Consider the following 20,731-nt stretch of genomic DNA (forward strand, 5'->3'; position numbering starts at 1 on the left):
AAGTGTAAAAACCTATCTGAAGTCTCTAGGTCTACCAGGAAGGGACTGAATGTTAAAGTTACAGGAAAGGTACTTATTCAGTCTAAGGAAAGTTCTATACATTTTTGGCGCCATTCCAAATTGCCTAAACTAGTAGTGTTATTTCCCTATTAACCAAAAGTAGTTGCCAAAAGTATAGAATCCAGTATCCCAAGAGAGTAGACATATAGAGAGGAATTTCACATTATCAATGATTTTGTGATTAAGGAAGAGTAATGGTGGAGAAAAGGTTGTGTTTAATTCAACCTTCCAGATCCTATTACGAGGAGTTTACTACTACTACACTTGATTTGTATATCAAGGTGTTGAGATTATTTGAAACACACTTTTTTGTTTTATATTAGTGAAAGTGGGAGTTTGTTGGGTTTTATGCCCTAAATAAAACTCATTTCAATATAATCAGATTTACTTATTAATATAGATCAGAAATAACATTTAATGTTGCATGATTCACATGATTTATTTCATGATTATATGTACATAATGTATAAATTCATCTGAAACCCTTTTCACATACCTGATCCTGTTTATTGTGCTGTCAACACATTAGAAAGTAAACATGACTATGTGAATAAAGTTTCTTAGATTTATCAGACATAGGGTTTTACTGATATGATAATCTACAACAGAGTTTACTTGCATTTGAAGAAATGCTATGTTCTTTCCAGAGCATTGGTTAAAGTAAAGCTCAGGTTGGATGCATGGAGTATGCATCGGAAGGGACCGATATTGAACTTTGACTTAGATTTATTAAACTTACCGTAATATCTATTCAAGTCAATATTGCCTAGTTGATCCTAGATCAAATGATCTTAATCCTGTTATGATTAGGCTCAATCTCAAGAGGCTATTCGTGTTCTTTGATTTGTTAGTTAAGCCTACTTTTAGGTCAGGGTGATACGTACATTTTGGGAACACGGTAGTGCAATTGAGTGGGAGCGCTAACATAAACATGGAATCTATAGCTTCTATCTGACGAATAGTAAGTAAAGGATGATCTCCTTCGAGCTTGACCAAACGAAAATAAATGGTGGAGATCTCATTTCACATAAGCTGAAATATCATTTATACGGGGTTAAGTGTTTTAAGGATTAAATACATTGTAGGGTGTAACGGTAATCTAATCCCTTTACAGTGTAGATCATTCATATAGAGGATCATTGATCAAATTAGGATTATAACAATGGATAACTAATGATGTGTCTATATGGTGGAACATATAGAGCATTCTAGATACTGAGAGTGCAATTCTAAGTTCTATGCGTGGATTCAACGAAGAATTAATAAGTCAGTGAATTTAGCTGATAAATTCTTGATCTGCTTATTGGAAGCTCGGTTATATAGACCCATGGTCCCCGCACTAGTTGAGATAATATTGCTTGTAAGACTCATGTAATTGGTTTTGATTAATCAATTATAATTCTCAAAATAGACTATGTCTATTGGTGAATTTTTCACTAAGTAAGGGCGAAATTGTAGAGAAAGTGTTTTAGGGGCATATTTGTTAATTATGATACTTTGTATGGTTCAATTAATAAATATGATAAATGACAATATTATTTAATAATTATTTATAGTTATTAAATAGTTAGAATTGACATTTAAATGGTTGAATTAGAAAATTGGCATTTTTGAGAAAATCAGATGCAGAAAAGATAAAACTGCAAAATTGCAAAAAGTGAGGCCCAAATCCACTTTGTATGGCCGGCCACTTTTGTAGGGAATTTAAACTGATATTTTCATTATTTTAATGCCAAATAATTCAAACCTAACCCTAGTGGAATTCTATAAATAGATAGTGAAGGCTTCAGGAAAATTAGACTTTCCTTCTGACTTTTCATTCAGAAAAAACTGAGCCTCTCTCTCTCTCTCTCCCTATTTTTGGCCGACCACACTCTCTCTCTCTTCTTCCTTGAATTTCAAAATTCTTAGTGTTAGAGTAGTGCCCATACACAGCAAGTGATACCTCAATCATAGTGAGGAAGATCGTGAAGAAAGACTTTCAACAAGAAGGAGTTTCAGCACTAAAGAATCAGAGAAAGAGATCTAGGTTCAGATATTGATAATGCTCTGCTACAGAAAGGAATCAAGGGCTAGATATCGGAACGGAAGGAGTCATATTATTCCGCTGCACCCAATGTAAGGTTTACTAAACTTTATATGTGTTTATTTCATCGTTTTAGAAAGTTCATATTTAGGGTGTTAATCAACATACTTGTGAGTAGATCTAAGATCCTGGTAAAATAATTTCCAACATAATTTCCCTTAGAAACTCTAAAATCCACACTAGCAAACTTGATGTCCATTCAAATGTAAAAATAACTAATTCAATCTAATTCACACTTATTTATATATATATTGTAAAAGTTATATATGTAAGTAATATTTTAAAGTTAAAAGAATATTTATGTAAAAATCTAATACATATAGTATAAAATATATTTAAAAGGTTAGTATATAAAATATATAGTCTATACTTATTTATATGTAAAACTATATTTAAAACAAAATTAAATATATTTTTTTTGTATATGTTTGTTTTTTTCCTCTTCTTTAGATTTGTTATTTTTGATTTTGTATGTTTTAATTTGTTTTTGGAGACATTAAATAAAAATAATTTATTTCATGTTGTTGTTAGTTATGCGAAAAGATATATTTTTAATCAATATTATATATGTAAGGTATCAAAAATAATAGATTTAATCTACACTATTGCGGATTGGATTGAATTTGAGCTATTGTATGGATTAGATTAGATCCAAAATATAAAATTTCCACTTAATACAGATCAGATGCACAATAAGAAAAAAAAAGTGTGAATTTGATTGGATGAACACCCGTAGAAAACATATTAGAAAGATAACTTTTTTTTAGGAAAGAGAACTTCATTGAAGGTTAAGAAAAGGGCAAAAGCGCTACATACCCGACGGACAAACCACACAATCTCACTAGGAGTAGGAGATGAGACAAATATCGGCTAACCACTCTGATGATGGAATGAGCCATAAGCTCAAGGCTCACATAAGAGAATCTAAAGGGATAAACCCCCAAAACAAGGCCTAAGGCCAACACCACAAAAGGCATAGGGTGCACAATACCAAAAAGACTAACTAAACTACAATACAAAAAATAAGCAAGCAAATAAAATCAGATCTCTAGCCCTTGATTCCTTTCTGTAGCAGAGCATCACCAAGATCTGAACTTGGATCTCTTTCTCTCATTCCTTGATGCTGATTCTCCTTCTTGTTGTTTGGAATCTCCTACAGTCTTATACACTATGATTGAGATACCACTTGATGTGTGTGGGCACTCACTCATTCACTAATGACTGAAAAATATTTGTGAAGATAGGCTATAGTGTTTTCGAAATTGAAGAAGAAAGAAGAAGGAAGAGGTCTCATCAAAAGCTAGGTTATTAGCTTTGGAGGCATTAGTTGGATAATGAGACCATAACCTTCCTTTTATACTATTCTTCAATATGATTAGGGTTGAATTAAATGGATTAAAAAAGAATAAAATATTGGGCAATAAATCACCCTTGGCCGTACACTTAAGTGAGCCAATCTCTAGTTACAATTTTGCCACTTTATTTCAACCACTTATTCTTCTTTTCAATAATACTATATTTTCCAATTCAACCTTATAAATGCCAAACTATTTATTTAATAATTAAAATAACTATCAAATAAAATTGTCATTTATAATATTTATTAATTAGACTCCATAAAGTCTCTTAATTAACAAATAAACCCCAAAACACTATTTTTTCACAATGAAGCCATAACATAGTGAAAATTCATAAACTAGACATAGTCTAACTTTAGAATTATAATTGATTAATCAAAATCAATTAACTGAGTCTTACAAGCAGTATGGTCTCAACTAGTATGGGGACCATGGGCCTATATTTCCGAGCTTCCAATAAGTCGAACCGAATTTACCAAGTAAATTCCCTAACTTATTAATTCCTTATTGAATCCACACTTAGAGCTTGGAATTGCACTCTCAGTCATATAGAACGCTCTATATGTTCCACGATATAGATACGTCATTAGTTATCCATTGTTATAATCCTAATTTGATCAATGACCCTCTAATAGATGATCTACATTGAATAGGCACTAAGTTGCCGTTACACCTTCAATGTGTTTTATCCTTAAAACACTTAGCTCCGCATAAATGATATTTCAGCGAAGTGAAATGAGATCTCCACCATTTATCTCTGTTTAGCCAAGCTCGAAGGATATCATCGTTTCACTTCTAAATTCCTATAGAAGTTATAGACTCCATATTTATGTTAGCGCTCCCACTCAATTATACTATCATGTTCCAAAAATGTACGTATCACCCTGACCCAAAAGTAGGCTTAACTAACAAATCAAAAAACATGTATAATACTCTTGAGATCGAACCTAACCATATCAGGATTAAGATCATTTGATCTAGGATCAACGGATGATATTGAATTGAATAGATATTACGGTAAATTTTAATATATCTAATCAAAGTTCAATATCGGTCCCTTCCGATGTATACTTCATACATCCGATACTGGTAAACTTTGCCAATGCCATGGAAAGGACATAACACTTATCCAATGTGTAAGAATACCAATCGCTGATTATACCATGCCAGTCTAAATCCAGTATTTTGACAAATCAAGGAATAAACTTTCGAACATATAATTAAGATTATATTCCACTGTGTTGACAACACTATAATCATTAACAAATTCATATGTTCTGGACTTAAATAGAATTCATATAGTATATATATATAATCATGAAATAAATCATGTGAACCATGCAACATTAAATGTTATTTCTGATCTTTATTAATAAGTAAATCTGATTATATTGAAATGAGTTTTATTTAGGGCATAAAACCCAACAAAGGTCCCATGGAACTGGTCCCAAAAAACGACGTCTGACACCCACCTAACACGTCAACACCGAAACCCACCATGAAGGGACTTCTTCCACAACACGAAACACGCCAGAAACAATACTCAGAGCGCTACCGTCCAGATCTGGCTGGGGGGCCTAAGGGAGGATAAGAAACCCTAGAAGAGACTTCTTGAAGGGGAAAGGGAGAAAACTCTATCAAAGAGAAAACGTTAAATCTTTATATTTGAGTAACTTAATTAAAATAATAAAATATTTGTTAATGTATAAGCTCAAAAGAGATAACCAAGAACACTATAATAGAACTTTAACAACCTACAAAAACTTAAGATTTGTTACCAAATTTTATACTATTTAATTTTTTAAGAAAATTATTTAAATTCTCTAAAATAAAATAGGAAAATTCTATAATGACCCCCTAAGAAAGGTATGGCCAATGCACCTCTATTAATTTTGGCATCTGGGAGAATTTTTTAGTTCAATTTTTTTCATGGTCAAGTATGTTATAATTATTTAAGACATCCTGCAAAAGTTTGAGAAATTTAAAAATATTTAACAGGGTTTGTAGCACGCATGACTCTTTTATTTTATACACGTGTAAAATAGACTGTTTCAACATTGTTTTCTATACTGTAAATTATTCTAAATTTCTCTAAATTTTGTTCGATGTCTTAAATAACTATAAACTATATGAAAAAAGGGCAAATACTATTTTGGACCCTGTGTTTTCCAAAAGTTATCAATTGTACCCTTTGTTTTGTTAAATGACAAAATAGACCCTGTATTTTTTAAAATTGTAGAAATGAGACCCTGAACTGATTTTTTATTAAAATAAAACTTAATAATAATATAATCTAGAGATGTTATGACAAAACTAGTTACATTTTCTGTATCTGTTCATGTTAAAAATTGTCTTAAAATTGGTTATATTAAAAAATAAATTATTTTAAAATTGAGCTCAGGGTCCTATTTTTACTATTTTGAAAAATATAAGGTCTATTTTATCATTTAACAAAACATAGGGTCCAAATGATAACTTTTGCAAAACACAGAGTCTAAAATAGTATTTACCAAAAAAAAAATTAGACTGAATTTTTAAATGCTGAAATAGAAAAAGGTGGCATTGGTACATCTCTTTTAGGGGTGCATATAAGAAGACCTAATAAAATATTCCCACGTTGTGAATTGTTGTGAACCATGGTCAAAAGGAAAAAAAAAGTATTATGTTGCGTATTGTTGTAGGCAAGGAACTTGGCTTGGCCGGTAGCACTGCTTTGTCTATACCGTAATGGTAGAGCCACGGACCATAATTAATTACTCTTTCTCTATCAAGCTTAGAGAAATTTAGTATTAGTATTTTTTTAAGTCGAACTGTTTCTTTATCAAGCTTCCGTTAGTTAGTTTATATCACCCACCAACATCAACTATATTATAAAATTACAGAAACGCAGACTTCGTACCCAATTATACAGAAATTTAACTGGAAATGGTTTACTAAAACTGAGCAAACCCAAAACAAAACATTGGTTTTCTAGTTGGCTGGTAGGATGTTTCTCTTATAACTACATATATAAGGTTGGTTTGTGAAAAGTATTGTTGAGTTTACAAGTCACGCTTACGCAGCACTCATCTACTTTCACACTTCCATTTCAACTACTGCTTCGCTTCATTTCTAATTCATTCCTACCATTTTCAACTTTGAATTGATACATTTGAATGCTACTGTTCTTTTATTTTTCAACTCACTTTTGAGTCATCAAACCTGGGATTGGCTATTGGGTAGATTTTCATATTCATATAACATAATAGAATTGTAATTGAAGTAAAATAAGTTGAGTTTCTGTGTTCAATTTTGCCAAAAGTTTGATGACAATCTGAAACGAAAGATGGGTTTATCTTATTCTTGTTGAATAGATACTTAAATATATAGTATCATTATAATGGGAAAGCAAGGATCCCCAAGAAGTCCACGTCCAGAAGCTGGGAATGAATCCCCTCTTGGAAGAAGAATGTCAGGAGTAGACTACTATTGGAGTTCGAAACCAGAAAAGTTTTATGGATACAAGAATGATTTCGGCAAATACGGCAAAGGACACTTTGTAGGGAAAAGGCATATTTGGATTCGAAAGCATCTCAAACCAATAGCTTTAATGTTTGTGTTTATGGCCTTCCTTTTCTTGCTTGACTCTGTTATGATATCTATTTCTGATTCCATGAATGCTCAGAGAATTTCTACTGATCAAAGAAAATCAAGTGGGCTTAAGGTACAGGTTACTCAAAACATGGCTATTGTTTAGATGTAGGACTGTATGTTTAAGTAAATATTTTTATTGAAACTTGATTAACTAGTTATAAATTGTTTGCTGCTGTACCCTACTATAGGAAGAAAACAGGGTAGCCTATGAAGGCAAAAATGCTTCTCCAATCCATATGTATGACCGGCTTTTGAACATGGCTTCAAGTGTTCTTATCGAGGTTTATTTCATGACTTTTAACATATGATTTTATGTGAAAGAAATTTTCGACGTAACTGAAATCTAAATCCTTTTTATAGAATGAATTTAAACAAGAGCCTTCAAATCTTTGGGAAGAGCCATATCAGCAAGCTGCTGCATGGAAACCTTGTGCAGATAAAAATGTTTCAACAAGTCTTGGTATTTGATCATTTTTTGTTCTTGATTTTGAATTATTTATATTTATGAATGAACGGGAGAACTCTTGAGGTTACTGGATATACCTTATCATCATCAATTCAGTCAATCTTATTGAAACAGGTAGGCCTAAGAAAAATAACGGCTACATATTAGTCAGCGCAAACGGTGGTCTTAATCAACAGCGAGTGGCGGTAAGTATTTAAGTGACACCCAATTCTTTCTTTCCTATGCTGAGCTCTTCCTTAGGAAACACAGCTTTTACTGTATAGTTTAAATGTGAAAGATTTTATAATGTTTAGTTGGAGGGGTAAAGAAAATGGGATAGAATAGAAACATTATTTTTTTTAATTATTTTATTTAGTTGCATTTTAAAGTATTATATTTTGATAAAATGCCTATTACATTTTTAGATGAAATGAAAAATCATTGCAATATAAGAAACACTGTAATACTTTCTAGTCTCATTCTCACCTTTAATTTTGTATTTTTATTTCTCCTAACTAAACCTTTGTCTACAATTCAAAAACATTATGGGTCACTTCACTAGTATTGCACCTCGTTTTATTTGAGTAATTGTGTAGCATGTGGAAAGTCTTTTTCATTTGCTTGGAGATAATGAAATGGAATCTAACATAAATTGAAATGAAATAATTTTTATTTTAATATTTTATTTAATTGCATTTTAAAGTATTAAAATATCACTATTTTATTTTAAAATAGGAGAACATACCATTCTAATATGAAATAATAAAATAATAATAATATTTTATATTAATATTTGATACATTTTAAATTTTATTTTATTCTATTCTATTCCTTTGCTATATTTTTATTCCTTCAAAGTAAACTCAACTTAATTGTTAGGAGTTTCTCTTATTTCCCTAAATTATTTTACTGTTTGGAGTTTTTTTTTTTTTGGAGAAATGAGCATTAATACTATCATATGGTATTTATTATGTGTGTTGAACTTAGATGGAGTAGAGTTAGAGGGCGCTGGAAATATGATACTCAAGTGTGGTCATTAATATTTAATTTACCAAACACATTACACATAGGTTTGAGTTTTATATTCTCATCCTCACCAACTCTAGCCCCCATACCAAAACGCCCCAGTAACCAGTAACATGCCGGTAATATAAACATGCCTTAGTTACATCGTAATAGTATCCAGTAACCATTTGCTATTCTCTGATCTTATTGTAATGATTTTCTTATTAATTGTAGTACATTTTCCACTAATAGGTTGACCAAGATATTGCAACTGCTTGCAGATTTGCAATGCTGTTGCTGTGGCGTCACTTCTAAATGCAACTCTTGTTATTCCAAGGTTTCTTTACAGCAGTGTATGGAAGGATCCAAGGTATGAAACATTGTCTTTAACATATACTCCTTATTAAATCAAATACATTAATTAAATTGAGAAATAGTAATTATTGAACAAAACAATCATTACTACAAAAAGGGGTTTTATAAGGACAATACGCACCAATTGGGATCATTAATATGTGAAACTGGAAATGGAAATGGTCCTATCATGTTGTCTAAGTCAAATAGTTTTCAATTTCAAAGATGTTATATATTTCTTTACCATGACAAATAAATAGTTAAGTTTTTATACGACTAGTAACATGGCTAAAAATATACTGCCAAAATGTACTAATTAACTTGATTACATGACAGTCAATTTGGTGATATATACCAAGAAAATCATTTTATTGACATTATGAAGGATGGAGTAGATATAGTAAAGGAGCTCCCCCCTGATTTGAAATCAGTGGACATTGAAGCAATTGGCAGTCTTGTATGTGACTATCTCCATTTAGCAATTTAAAATTTCGTGATGAAGGAAGCATTTTCCCTTGGTATAATTTTTTTAACCTTTCATGCTCCTCAATTCAGATAACTGATGAAGGTCTTGTGAAAGAGGCGAAGCCTGCTGATTATCTGAAAATCGTTCTCCCCCTCCTTTTGCGCAATCGAGTTGTTCACTTATTGGGATTCGGAAATCGGCTTGGATTTGATCCCTTGCCGTTGGAGCTTCAGGTGATCATTTTACTCAATGTAGCGCTAATTCTTTCACTTATGTCTCACAACTTTAATTAACTTTGGTAATTTTTTTTAGGAGAGTGCTTTTTAGCATCCATATGCATCATTATTATAGAAATACTGAGACAATGATTGATGATATGCATTTATATATATATATATATATATATATATATATATATATTTACATCTTTTAATAGATGTCTACCATTTTAGTGAAAAAAAAATGCTAAAAAATAATGTCATGGTATAGCATCTTTTTCCTTTTTTTTTTTAATTTTTTTTTATTATTATTTTTCCTTAAAGTTAGAAATTCTATTATTTAAATAATTTTTAGAGGTGCTTACTAATATAATATTTTAAAACAATAAGTACTAAAAATGTTATAAAATAAAGATATAATAAAATATTATATTTTTAGATAATGTAAAGGTTTTACTCTTAATAAATGCTACCATTGGAGATGCTCTAAGGGATACTTTATGGGTTCAACACATTTTAATTTAATAAATAATATAAAAAACTACTATACAATCACAACTCACCATATTGGTGTTGGACACCTTTATTAACTTGCTTAATGAGAGAGTTAGTTAGTGAGTTGTCAAGTGTGAGAGAGTTTGTTATTTCTATTATTAGCAACTTGTAAGAGTCTTTTACTTATTACTGAATCTTATATAAGCTCCATTGATTGAGCTTTGTTCTAACTTTAGTTTCAGTTCATCATTAACGGTGTTCAATTTATCATTCTCTTTTCACTTTTACTCTTCTAAAACTAAAATGGTATCAGAGCTACAATAATCTTAAGTTCAATTTGTTTTCTCTTTCTGCATTTTCTTCTGTGCTTCTCTATTCTTTGATTAACATAGCCAAAGGACTTGTAGTTTAGATTCATCATGGAACGAATCAAGAAGATAATCTAGAAAATTCGAATCACTCTTTCAATCTAGATTATAATCCTCATTTTGATGATCTAAGAAGTCCTTAATTTCATTCAAAGGCTTATCATCTAAACATTACATTAGTACCAAAACTCCTCACTTCTTGCGAGAATGATAGCTCATGGAGAAGGTCTATGATGGTGGCTCTAATGGCGAGAAACAAGGTAAAGTTTGTCGATGGTCAATTACCTTAGCCTGGTGAAGATGATGAAGATTGTGAGTCGTGGTGTTGATGTAACAGTTTGATCATTTCATGTATCATACATGTTGTTTCGCTGAAATTGCTAACAGCATTATGTATCTTGAGAATGCGACCTCGATTTGGTCGGAGCTACAAGAAAGGTTTAAAAAAAGAAATGCACATCACGTGTTTGAGGCAAAATGTACTACGAATATTCTTCATTAGGGATCGAACAATATTACTGCGTATGATACTTGATTAAAATCTTTGTGGGATTTAATTCACGAATATAGACCACATTCTGTTTGTAGTTGTGGTGCTAGGAAAATCGATCAGTAATATCAAGAAGAAAATCGTGTTCTTAAATTTTTGGTTGGATTAAATGACTCTTTTTGTCTAGCTAGATCTCAAGTTTTGATGCAAGATCCTTTGCCACGAATTAACAAGGTTTATACCTCCACTATTAAAGAAGAAAAGCAAGGAGGTATTATCTCTATTCAGGTCCCAGGAGAGTTTGCAGGGAGTATACAATCCTTCAAACCAGCTAGTGTATGTTCATATTTTGGAATATGTGATCATATCATGGCTGTATTATCGTTTTCATGGATATCCTTCAGTTTATAGGCTCTCTAGATGATTTCTAAAGATATGTTATATCTCCCCAAGACAAAAATTTTGCAAACTCTCAAAATAATCAGCCGGCTGTAAATTTTTTAAGAAATCATGATGACAAAAGTGAAGAAAGTTCTGGTAGCAATCAAGATCCTATGGTTGGTTTTTCTACAACTCAATTCCAAATAATGGGTATGATAGCTTAGAAACTCAAAGATGAAATCCCTTCTATCACCACAGATCAACCACTTCTGTCATAATTCTCTGGTAAGATAAATCTTATTCTCAAATCTCATTATTGATACCGGGACAATACATCATCTATCCTAATCTTGCTCTTTTCCATAATACTAGACACAACTTTTCATATTACCATATGACACCAATCAAAATATTTCTGGCATTGGTAACATTTACATTTCACCTTAAATCATGCCAACCAATGTTCTTCATGTTCTCAACTTCAAATATAATTTTCTTTCATTTAGTGTTCTAACAATGACTACAGATTGTGAATTTGGATTCTTAACTAATTCTTGTGCTATTAAAGATACCAATGCGACCAAATAGATTGGAACGTGTGAAAGATTTGGGAATCTATATTTTCTAAAAGTGTCTAATAGTCCTACTGTATTTTCAATTTCAGATTCAAAAATAAATGTGGATACCCTGTGACATTTTTGATTGGGTCCTCCTTCTTGTATCAAAAATTTCCATTTGAATAAAAAGTTACATTTGAAAGATAATAATTGTCTGGGTTTTCATTGTTCTACTTGTCATTATGCTAAGCAAAAGAAATTTCCTTTTATTCCCTATCATCACATTGTTGCAACTTCTTTTGAATTGATTCATGTTGACATTTGGGGAGCTTACCACGCTATGACACATGAGGTTTTTAAGTATTTCATCACCATAGTAGATGATTGTTCTAGGTACGCATGGATTCATTTAATCAAACTTAAGTCTGAAGAAAAAATTGTTATTCACAATTGTATCAAATCGGTCCAAACACAGTATAATGCTCATATCAAAGGCTTCCAATCTGACAATACCAAAGAGATGCCGTTTTCAAAGTTATTCAGCTCACATGGGAGTCTCCATTACCATTCTCATGTTCAAAGACCCCAAAAAAATATTGTAGTTGAGAAGGAACATCAACATTTGCTAAATGTCTCTAGAGCTCTCCTTTTTTAGTCATACATACCATTAGTTTATTGGAGGAATGTGTCAGTACAACCACATATCTCATAAATAGAATACCAACACCAAATCTAAGAAACAAGTCTCTTTTTGAAATCCTCAATTCCAAACCACCTGCTTATGATCACTTGAGATCTTTTCAGTCCTTAGCCTATGCTTTCACTTTAAACCAAATTAGGTCTAAGTTTTCTCCAAGAACAATCTCTTGCATATTTCTTGGTTGTCCAATTAGAATGAAAACTTACAAATTGTTAGACCTTAAAATTAATATAATTTTTTGTTCTAGAGATGTTCAATTTTAAGAGTATATTTTTCATTTTCTTACTCCTAAAGTTTTGCCCCCCTTAATATCATATATTTTTTTTTCTCTGATAGTGGTATACACGATCACACTACCTATTTAGGTAAAACCCCTATTTCATCTGCTTTAACCGCAGATGAAACAAATTCTTCCAGACTAGTAGACATGCTTAAAAGCCATCTTATCTCCAAGATTATCATTGTGTTTTACTGTATTCATCTACATTTGTCATCTTCTTTTACTCATTCTTCTACTCCATATTGTCATCCTCATGTTCTTGATTACTCAAGACTTTTTTCCACTTATCAAGCTCTCATTTGGTCCATTTCAGTCATTATGAACCTGCTCCATATAGCCAGACAACATGTATCATTGAGTGGGACAATGTTATGTCCACTGAAATCACAACCTTGGAAGATAGTCATACTTGGATCATAGTGAGTTCGCCTCCCCATCAACATGTTATTGGATGAAAATAGGTTTATCAAATTAAATTCAATGTAAACAGTTATGTTGAAAGATTTAAACTAGATTGGTAGCCAAGTATTATAATTAACAAGAAAGCATAGATTATAATGACACTTTTTCACCAGTTACTAAACTGGTGACTGTTAATCTTGTTATTGCTCTTGTTGTAGTTCATGAATGATATTTACATCAGCTTAATATTAATAATACTTTCCTCCATGGGGATTTGGATGAATATGTTTATATGACTATACCTCAAGGGTATAGTACTAAGGGGGAGTTACCATGCAATTCGGTTTGCAAGCTAAACAAATCTATATATGGATTGAAGTAACCTTCAAGACAATAGTTTGAGAAAGTTTCTAGTGCTCTTGAAGAAGAAGGTTCCAACCATTCTGCAACAGATCTTTCCTTCTTCATCAAACACTTTAAGGATTATTTCATAGTATTGTTGGTGTATGTTGATGATGTGATTCTTGTTAGCAACAACTTGAGTGAGCTAGAGACATTAAATGTAAGGTTGAATAGTAGATTTGAGCTAAAAGATTTAGAAAAATTAAAATATTTTCTTCGTCTAGAAGTAGCAAGATCATATCAAGTGATTTTCGTGCCAAAGACCTTATGCTCTTCAAGTCTTTGAAGATCTAGGATACTTAGATTGCAAACCTGTACCCACACCTATGGAAGCTTACTTGGAGCTAAGTCAAGATATTAAAAATGATGCTCTAGCTAATACAACCTTGTACACAAAAATAATTGGGAAGTTACATTATATCCCCATTACTAGACCAGATTTATGCATTGTAGTAAACAAATTAAGTCATTTTTTGGGGACACCACGAATGACTCATATGGTTGTTGTACAAAGGGTTTTACAATATGTGAAAAGAACATCTGGACAAGGGTTGTTGTTCTCTGCAAAGACCAAGATCAAGCCAGAAGCTTACATTGAGTCTGACTAGGCTGCTTGTCTAAATACAAGGAGATCAATAACTGGTTTTTGTGTGTTCCTTGGAAAATCATTAATTTCATGGAAATGCAAAAAAGAGCATATTGTTTCAAGATCATCAGCAGAAGCTGAATATCGAGTAATGGCTAACACAACTTCGGAAATCGTTTGGCTTCTTTCCATTCTCAAAGAATTTTAGATTTATCACAAGGAACCTGTAATACTTCATTGTGACAATCAGACAACCAGCACATAATAGCTAACCCTATATTTCAAGAAAAAAAAAGTATATCGAAATTGATTTCCATCTTGTTTGTGAAAAGATTAAACAGGGACAGATCAAGACATCACACATATCAACTAAAGAATAAATTGCAAACATTTTTACAAGGCATTGTTTCCTACTCAATTCCAATATCTAAAGGACAATATGGGTTTGATGAACATCTACACTCCATCTTGAGGGGGAGTATTAAGTGAGAGCGTTAGTTAGTTAGTTAGTTAGTGAGATTGCAAGTGTGTGAGAGTTTGTTATTTCGATTATTAAGAACTTGTAAAAGTTTGTTACTCGTTACTGAATTGTATATAAGCTCCATTGACACTACTACAAATATGATTTTTTTTGTGGGTTTGCAACTGATATATATTCTTTTAAGGTCAATTGTTAAAATCGACGTATATATCGTAGATGCAAAAATTATATTATTTTGTGTCAATTTTCAATAGTCGGTACGAAAAATTAGCTAGTGTTGAAAGCAGATGCTAATAGTGTAAAAGTCAAATTTTATAGCATTCTTGTCAAATTTGTACCGACACAACCATTAAAAAAACGAATTCAGTTATTCATACTGAGGTCACACCCAAATCTAAAACAAATACCAATTTTAATGTTCATTTTAATTTTACAGATCTAAAGCACAAATATATAAATATTCAGATCTTCACAAATAAACGTACAAAGAAAATATAAAATAAATCCTAATATAAAATACAACAGTCACCACCGTGAGGTCGAAACCCAAAAATGAACGGTGGTTGTCATCTTCATCATTGGCCCCAACTCAGAAACCTGTACAAAAGGAATATTTCATTCACGAGAGAGAAAGAAATAGAGAGCAGAGAAAGAGAAAATTTACTAAGGTGGTGCCTTAATGGTGTCCAGAAGAAGGAGTTAGGGAGAAGTTGTCGACGAGTGGGTTGCAGAGGTGGTGTCGAGACAAGATATAGACAGAAGAAGGGGTGCACGACTGGATGATCGAAGGAGGTTGCATATGACTAGGACGATCAGAGGAGGCAGTCCACGGTTGGGGTTGTTGATTATCAAGAGAGAGAGAGAGAGAGAGAGAGAGAGAGAGAGAGAGAGAGAGAGAGAGAGAGAGAGAGAGAGAGAGAGAGAGAGAGAGAGAGAGAGAGAGAGAGAGAGAGAGAGAGAGAGAGAGAGAGAGAGAGAGAGAGAGAGAGAGAGAGAGAGAGAAATGGGCTGCGAGTGGCTAATTGTGTTTTAGGTTTAGGTTTATAGTATTAGTTAAAATATAGGGTTTTTATGTGTGAATATGGCCTTTATTGAAATCTACATTTTTTTTCTCTTATTTATGAGTCGGTTTCTAACTGACGCTAGGTGGCGTCTGTTATAAACCGACAAAAATATTGAATACATCATTTTAAACAGACAGAAAATGTTATCAGTTCTAAACTGACAAATAATTTTGTTGTGGTTTTTTTCCTCAGTTTTCAACGTTGAACGATGCTAAAATATTCTTTTGTAGTTGTGTGAGCTCTGTACGTTCCAACTATAACTTCTGTTCATGAATGATGAAGTTTAATTCATTAATTTTCTCTATACTTTTACTCTTCTAAAGCTAAAAACCATAAGCAATGTCGTCATTATAATGTAGAAAAAATCTCACAGAACAAACCTACTATGTAACCATGCGACTACTGTGAAATTAATTACCTACGTTTAAATTTGTTCTTATAACATATACGGAACCTCATTTTTGCCACGGTGTGTTCAACAACTTAACTTTATACTCCTTTCGATTCTTATATTTCTCACTCGATCTTTTGTCTTAACCATCGAAGTTATTAAGTAGTGTTTCAATTTATAATGATACTATGGATCAAACATGACTAACATTTATGATATAAACAATGTATTTGGATTACTCGCAGAAACTGAGATGCAAGTGTAATTTTCACGCTTTGAAGTTTTCACCGAAGATACAAAAAGTAGGCTCACTATTAGTTAGAAGAATTCGAAAATATGATGCTGCAAGAAGTTTGTTGGACAAACAATTGCTTGGAAACTTCCTACCATTTGGCAATACAAAAATAAGAGAAGACAGTAGTACAGTAAGTGGCCATTCTAAATATCTTGCCTTGCATTTAAGATTTGAAGTTGACATGGTCGCCTACTCCTTCTGTGACTTTGGCGGTGGAGAGAGAGAAAGAAGAGAACTCCAAGCCTATAGGAAAATCCATTTTCCATTGCTTATGGAGCGCTTGAAAAACTCAAAGTATGTATTTCAACTTCCCTTTGCTAGTCTTCTCTTCATGATCTCAAGTTATGGTTTATAATGATTGTACAAGTTAGGTAGCTAGTTTTTGAACTTTGACCATGTACCAATAATAAAAATGCAATATCACATGTGTAACAGGCCTATTTCTCCAGTAGAATTACGAAAGCTTGGGAGATGTCCATTGACACCAGAAGAAGCAGCTCTTGTTCTAGCCGGTATTGGCTTTAAGCGTGGAACTTATATTTATCTGGCTGGGTCTCAAATATATGGTGGTGAACCCAAGATGAATCCCTTCACTAGCCTTTATCCTAATCTTGTCACAAAGGAAACTCTTCTCACTCCTAGTGAACTTGCACCTTTTCAAAATTTTTCTTCTCAGGTAAATAATTCTTCACTCCTTAATCATCTTTAATGAATAAATATATTGTATATGTATTTTTTTAGTCATATTCATAAAATTAAATTTTAATTGTGGTGTATAATACTATGGTCTAAATTTAACACATATTAAAAATTATGTCAAATTTAAAACAAAATATAGCCAAACCAAATTTGACACCTAAATAAATATTATTTTTTACGTACTAGATTGGCACTCATTAATATAATTAATAATATTTTATACTTTATTTTTATATTCTTTTAACAAAAATTTAATGTTTTCATTGAATTTTTTCAACTTTGTATTTAAATATTTTTTTTACTTCTAGTGTATTGAAATACACTTGTAAAATTTAAACCAAATATAACATTAACTTATTTTTTAACAGATTTTAATACAACATTTACGCAATCTAATAAAAATCGTCTTATGATATCATAATTATTGGCGTTAACTAATATTTTAATGAATTAGTTGCTTATGTAAGTACAGTATTAGGAATAAATTAGTTTTATTATTAATAATTATTACATGTGTAATTAATATTAACAATAATAATATTCATATGGTATCTATAATAATTTATAGTAAAAGTTATATTGTTGTATGTAAAAAAATGTGCAATTTTAATGTTTATATTACTCTTATTATTAAGTTATTATTTGTACATAATTTTTACTAGAGTTGTCTTTATTCCCCAACCAATATTTTTGTGAACATATGACATAAAAGACTCTAGGGTAGGTCACTTAGGCTTAAGGCTATGTTTAGTAGGAAGAAAGAAGCCTAAAATTAATTCAGAGTCAATGAAGAATGGAGAATATAAGAGAAGGAGAGGAGAGTAATAATTTTTTTATGTTATTTGATAGGAAAGATGGAGTGATTGTAGAATAGATAATTACTATAATTTTTAAAGTTACTACTTTATCCTTATAATTATTTTTAATAATATTTGTTGAGGGTATTTTTATAATTTACAATAATTGAAGAAAGAGAGTTCCAATGCTTCTATTATTAGAGGGATTCCAAATTGGGATTGGAGTGGATTTACTATACTCTCACCCCTTATTTCTCTCCTTAAATCTCTCTTGTAAAACAAAGGATTTGTTATCTCCTCCCACCTCTTATTTCCATCCCTTCACTTCTCCCTCCTACTAAACATTGTGTAAGCCTTCTTTTAACTATTGCCTTTCTTTTCAATTATGACCCCCCTTACAATTATTGTTTCGTATTTTAATATTTAATATCACTTATTCTTATCAATTATATTAAAAAAATTAAAAAATAAATTATACAAAATAATTTTAATTAAGTAAAAGTGAAAATTTATGTCATTAAGAAAATTACTTTAAGTAGATAATTTACTTATTAATTACAATTATTCTTGGTTTATACTATATAGATTTATTTTATTCAAATTATTTATTCTTAATTCAGGTCTCAAATGATAATAAAAATAGATTTTATGTTATTTATATAAGCTTGTTTAGTTGTTTTTTCATTATTTTAAAAATACACAAAAACAACAAAAAAATTATAAAATTATAGTTGTTCGGAATTTTAAACAATTTTACATTTTTTTATGATTTTATTTACCAAAAGTACAGTCTTTTGATGTATTTTTATGTTCTACTTTTGTTAATTTATTGTTGATTTTTTGTTGCTACTTTGATGTTGTTTGGATGTTATTATCCTAATACTTTCATGTATTTTTCTTGTTGTTTCCATATTATTTTTATAAAATATTGTGAAAATGTAAAATAAAAAAAAATCTTTGAATGTAAAAATGAAATTTTTTTACAATAAATTATACTTTATGTAATTATCCATTTTTTGTGCAACATATTCACTTTTGTAGATGTCTTATATTTAATTGATTTAACCGAGATCTAGATTCCAAAATTAAATAAATATTTTTCTTAAATATATAGTTTAAAATTTTGGTAATTTTTCTTCTAAATTTGTTGTGCATATTTTGGTTTAAATAAAATTTAATATATATTCAATTAAAATGTCAATGTATTATACTTTAGTAATAATATGAAAAATATACAATTACATTTATGCTCAAAACTTCTAGACTTGTTCAGATGGTCCAGACTTATGACATAAACAAATACTTGAACCACTAATAGTGTATCATTGTAGCTGGCAGCATTGGACTTCATTGCCTGTGCAACATCAGATGTATTCGCCATGACTGATTCAGGGAGCCAATTGTCATCCCTAGTGTCTGGATTTCGAACGTATTATGGGAATGGTGATGCGCCTACTTTGAGACCAAACAAGAAGAGAATAGCAGCAATTCTATCAGAGAATTACACAATAGAATGGAAGAGTTTTGAGGAAAGAGTAAAAAAGATGATTGAAGAAGGTCAAAGAGTCCGTGTGAGGGGTTTGGGTAGAAGCATTTATCGTCAGCCAAGGTGTCCTGAGTGCATGTGCAAAACTAATTAACCATATACTTTGTTTTATCTTCTTTTTTTTTTTTTTTTTTTCGTAAATATCATTTTATGCTCTCTATTTTGTAAAAGTTACTGATTAGTCTTTCTGTTTCATTAAATGATAAATTAAACACTATATTTTGTAAAACTTAAAATTTATAACCTAATCTAAAGGTATTTTGACGAGAATGATTACAGTTTCTTTATCTATTCGTGCTAGAAAAATATCTTTAATTTGGTTAGATTAAAAAAAAGTATATTTTGTACCATTTTTATTTTGGTTCAAATGTTTTGTTTTTTTTTTTTTGTTGTTTTTACCAAAAATTCTAAAACTAAGTTAAAAATAGCATTTATATTTATTGTGTTTTAATCACCTCCAAAACAATTAAGAAGAGAGATGTCTATTGGTGCAATAAAATGAACTAACTAATCAAGACAATGAAAAACATTAAATGGAAAACAGAAATCAAATCACACAAATTTAACGAGTTTAATTCAATCAATTGCTTGGTAGTATCAACTGTCTACTTCTCAGATAGAACAACTTTTGGCTTTAATCTTTAACGATTCACGTTGGTGTTACAATGGTCATTATTACCAACAACTATGAACTCACAAGAGGATCGAGTTCTGTAACTTTTACTTCTGTAGAGAGAGAATTTTAGGAGAGGAGGAAGAATAAGTTCTGAAAAGTTATTTTCTATGTGTAGAAGAGGTTGGTATTTAAAGGTGTTGCCCCCGAATTTGCCCAAAATACGTGGACCAGTCGAATAGGGACACGTGGATCAGATAACTTGCAAATATTTGATGAGTCTTTGTACGCCACAAGGAAGCACCCTGGGCTCAGGTCCTGGAGGAAACACCCGGAGTACAAGGTACTCCCGGAAGCTCGCATAGCATGAAGCCTCTCCGGGATGTGTCAGGCCTCTCCTGAGCAATCAAGTCGCATTTAATGCCGCATGGGAGGAAGCGTGTTGAGACTGTAACACGCAATAAAGTCTGACGGCACAACCCCCAAACAGCAGCGCCACAGTAATGATCATTTAAGTCTAGCGACGGCTACTCTGCGAAGAGTCACGTCAATCACAAGG

General features: G+C 31.3%; 1 protein-coding gene across 4 annotated transcripts; it reads left to right on the forward strand.

The window, feature by feature from the left end:
- The first annotated feature begins 6,546 nt into the window (after positions 1 to 6,546).
- Positions 6,547 to 19,788, forward strand: LOC133039844 (O-fucosyltransferase 8). 4 transcript variants are annotated; one of them, XM_061118836.1, is made up of 10 exons: positions 6,547 to 7,207; positions 7,326 to 7,418; positions 7,498 to 7,597; positions 7,700 to 7,788; positions 8,869 to 8,957; positions 9,278 to 9,398; positions 9,497 to 9,640; positions 16,468 to 16,811; positions 16,953 to 17,193; positions 19,345 to 19,788. In XM_061118836.1, the coding sequence occupies exons 1-10, from the start codon at positions 6,884 to 6,886 to the stop codon at positions 19,651 to 19,653; spliced, it is 1,854 nt and encodes a 617-aa protein (XP_060974819.1). In that variant the 5' UTR covers positions 6,547 to 6,883; the 3' UTR covers positions 19,654 to 19,788. The 4 variants fall into 4 exon arrangements, with proteins under 4 accessions (XP_060974819.1, XP_060974820.1, XP_060974821.1 ...); XM_061118837.1 differs by having other exon boundaries at positions 7,718 to 7,788; XM_061118838.1 differs by having other exon boundaries at positions 6,548 to 7,207; positions 19,352 to 19,788.
- Positions 19,789 to 20,731: the final 943 nt, after the last annotated feature.

The sequence above is a fragment of the Cannabis sativa genome, chromosome 7, assembly GCF_029168945.1.
Source record: "Cannabis sativa cultivar Pink pepper isolate KNU-18-1 chromosome 7, ASM2916894v1, whole genome shotgun sequence".
Lineage (NCBI taxonomy): Eukaryota > Viridiplantae > Streptophyta > Magnoliopsida > Rosales > Cannabaceae > Cannabis > Cannabis sativa.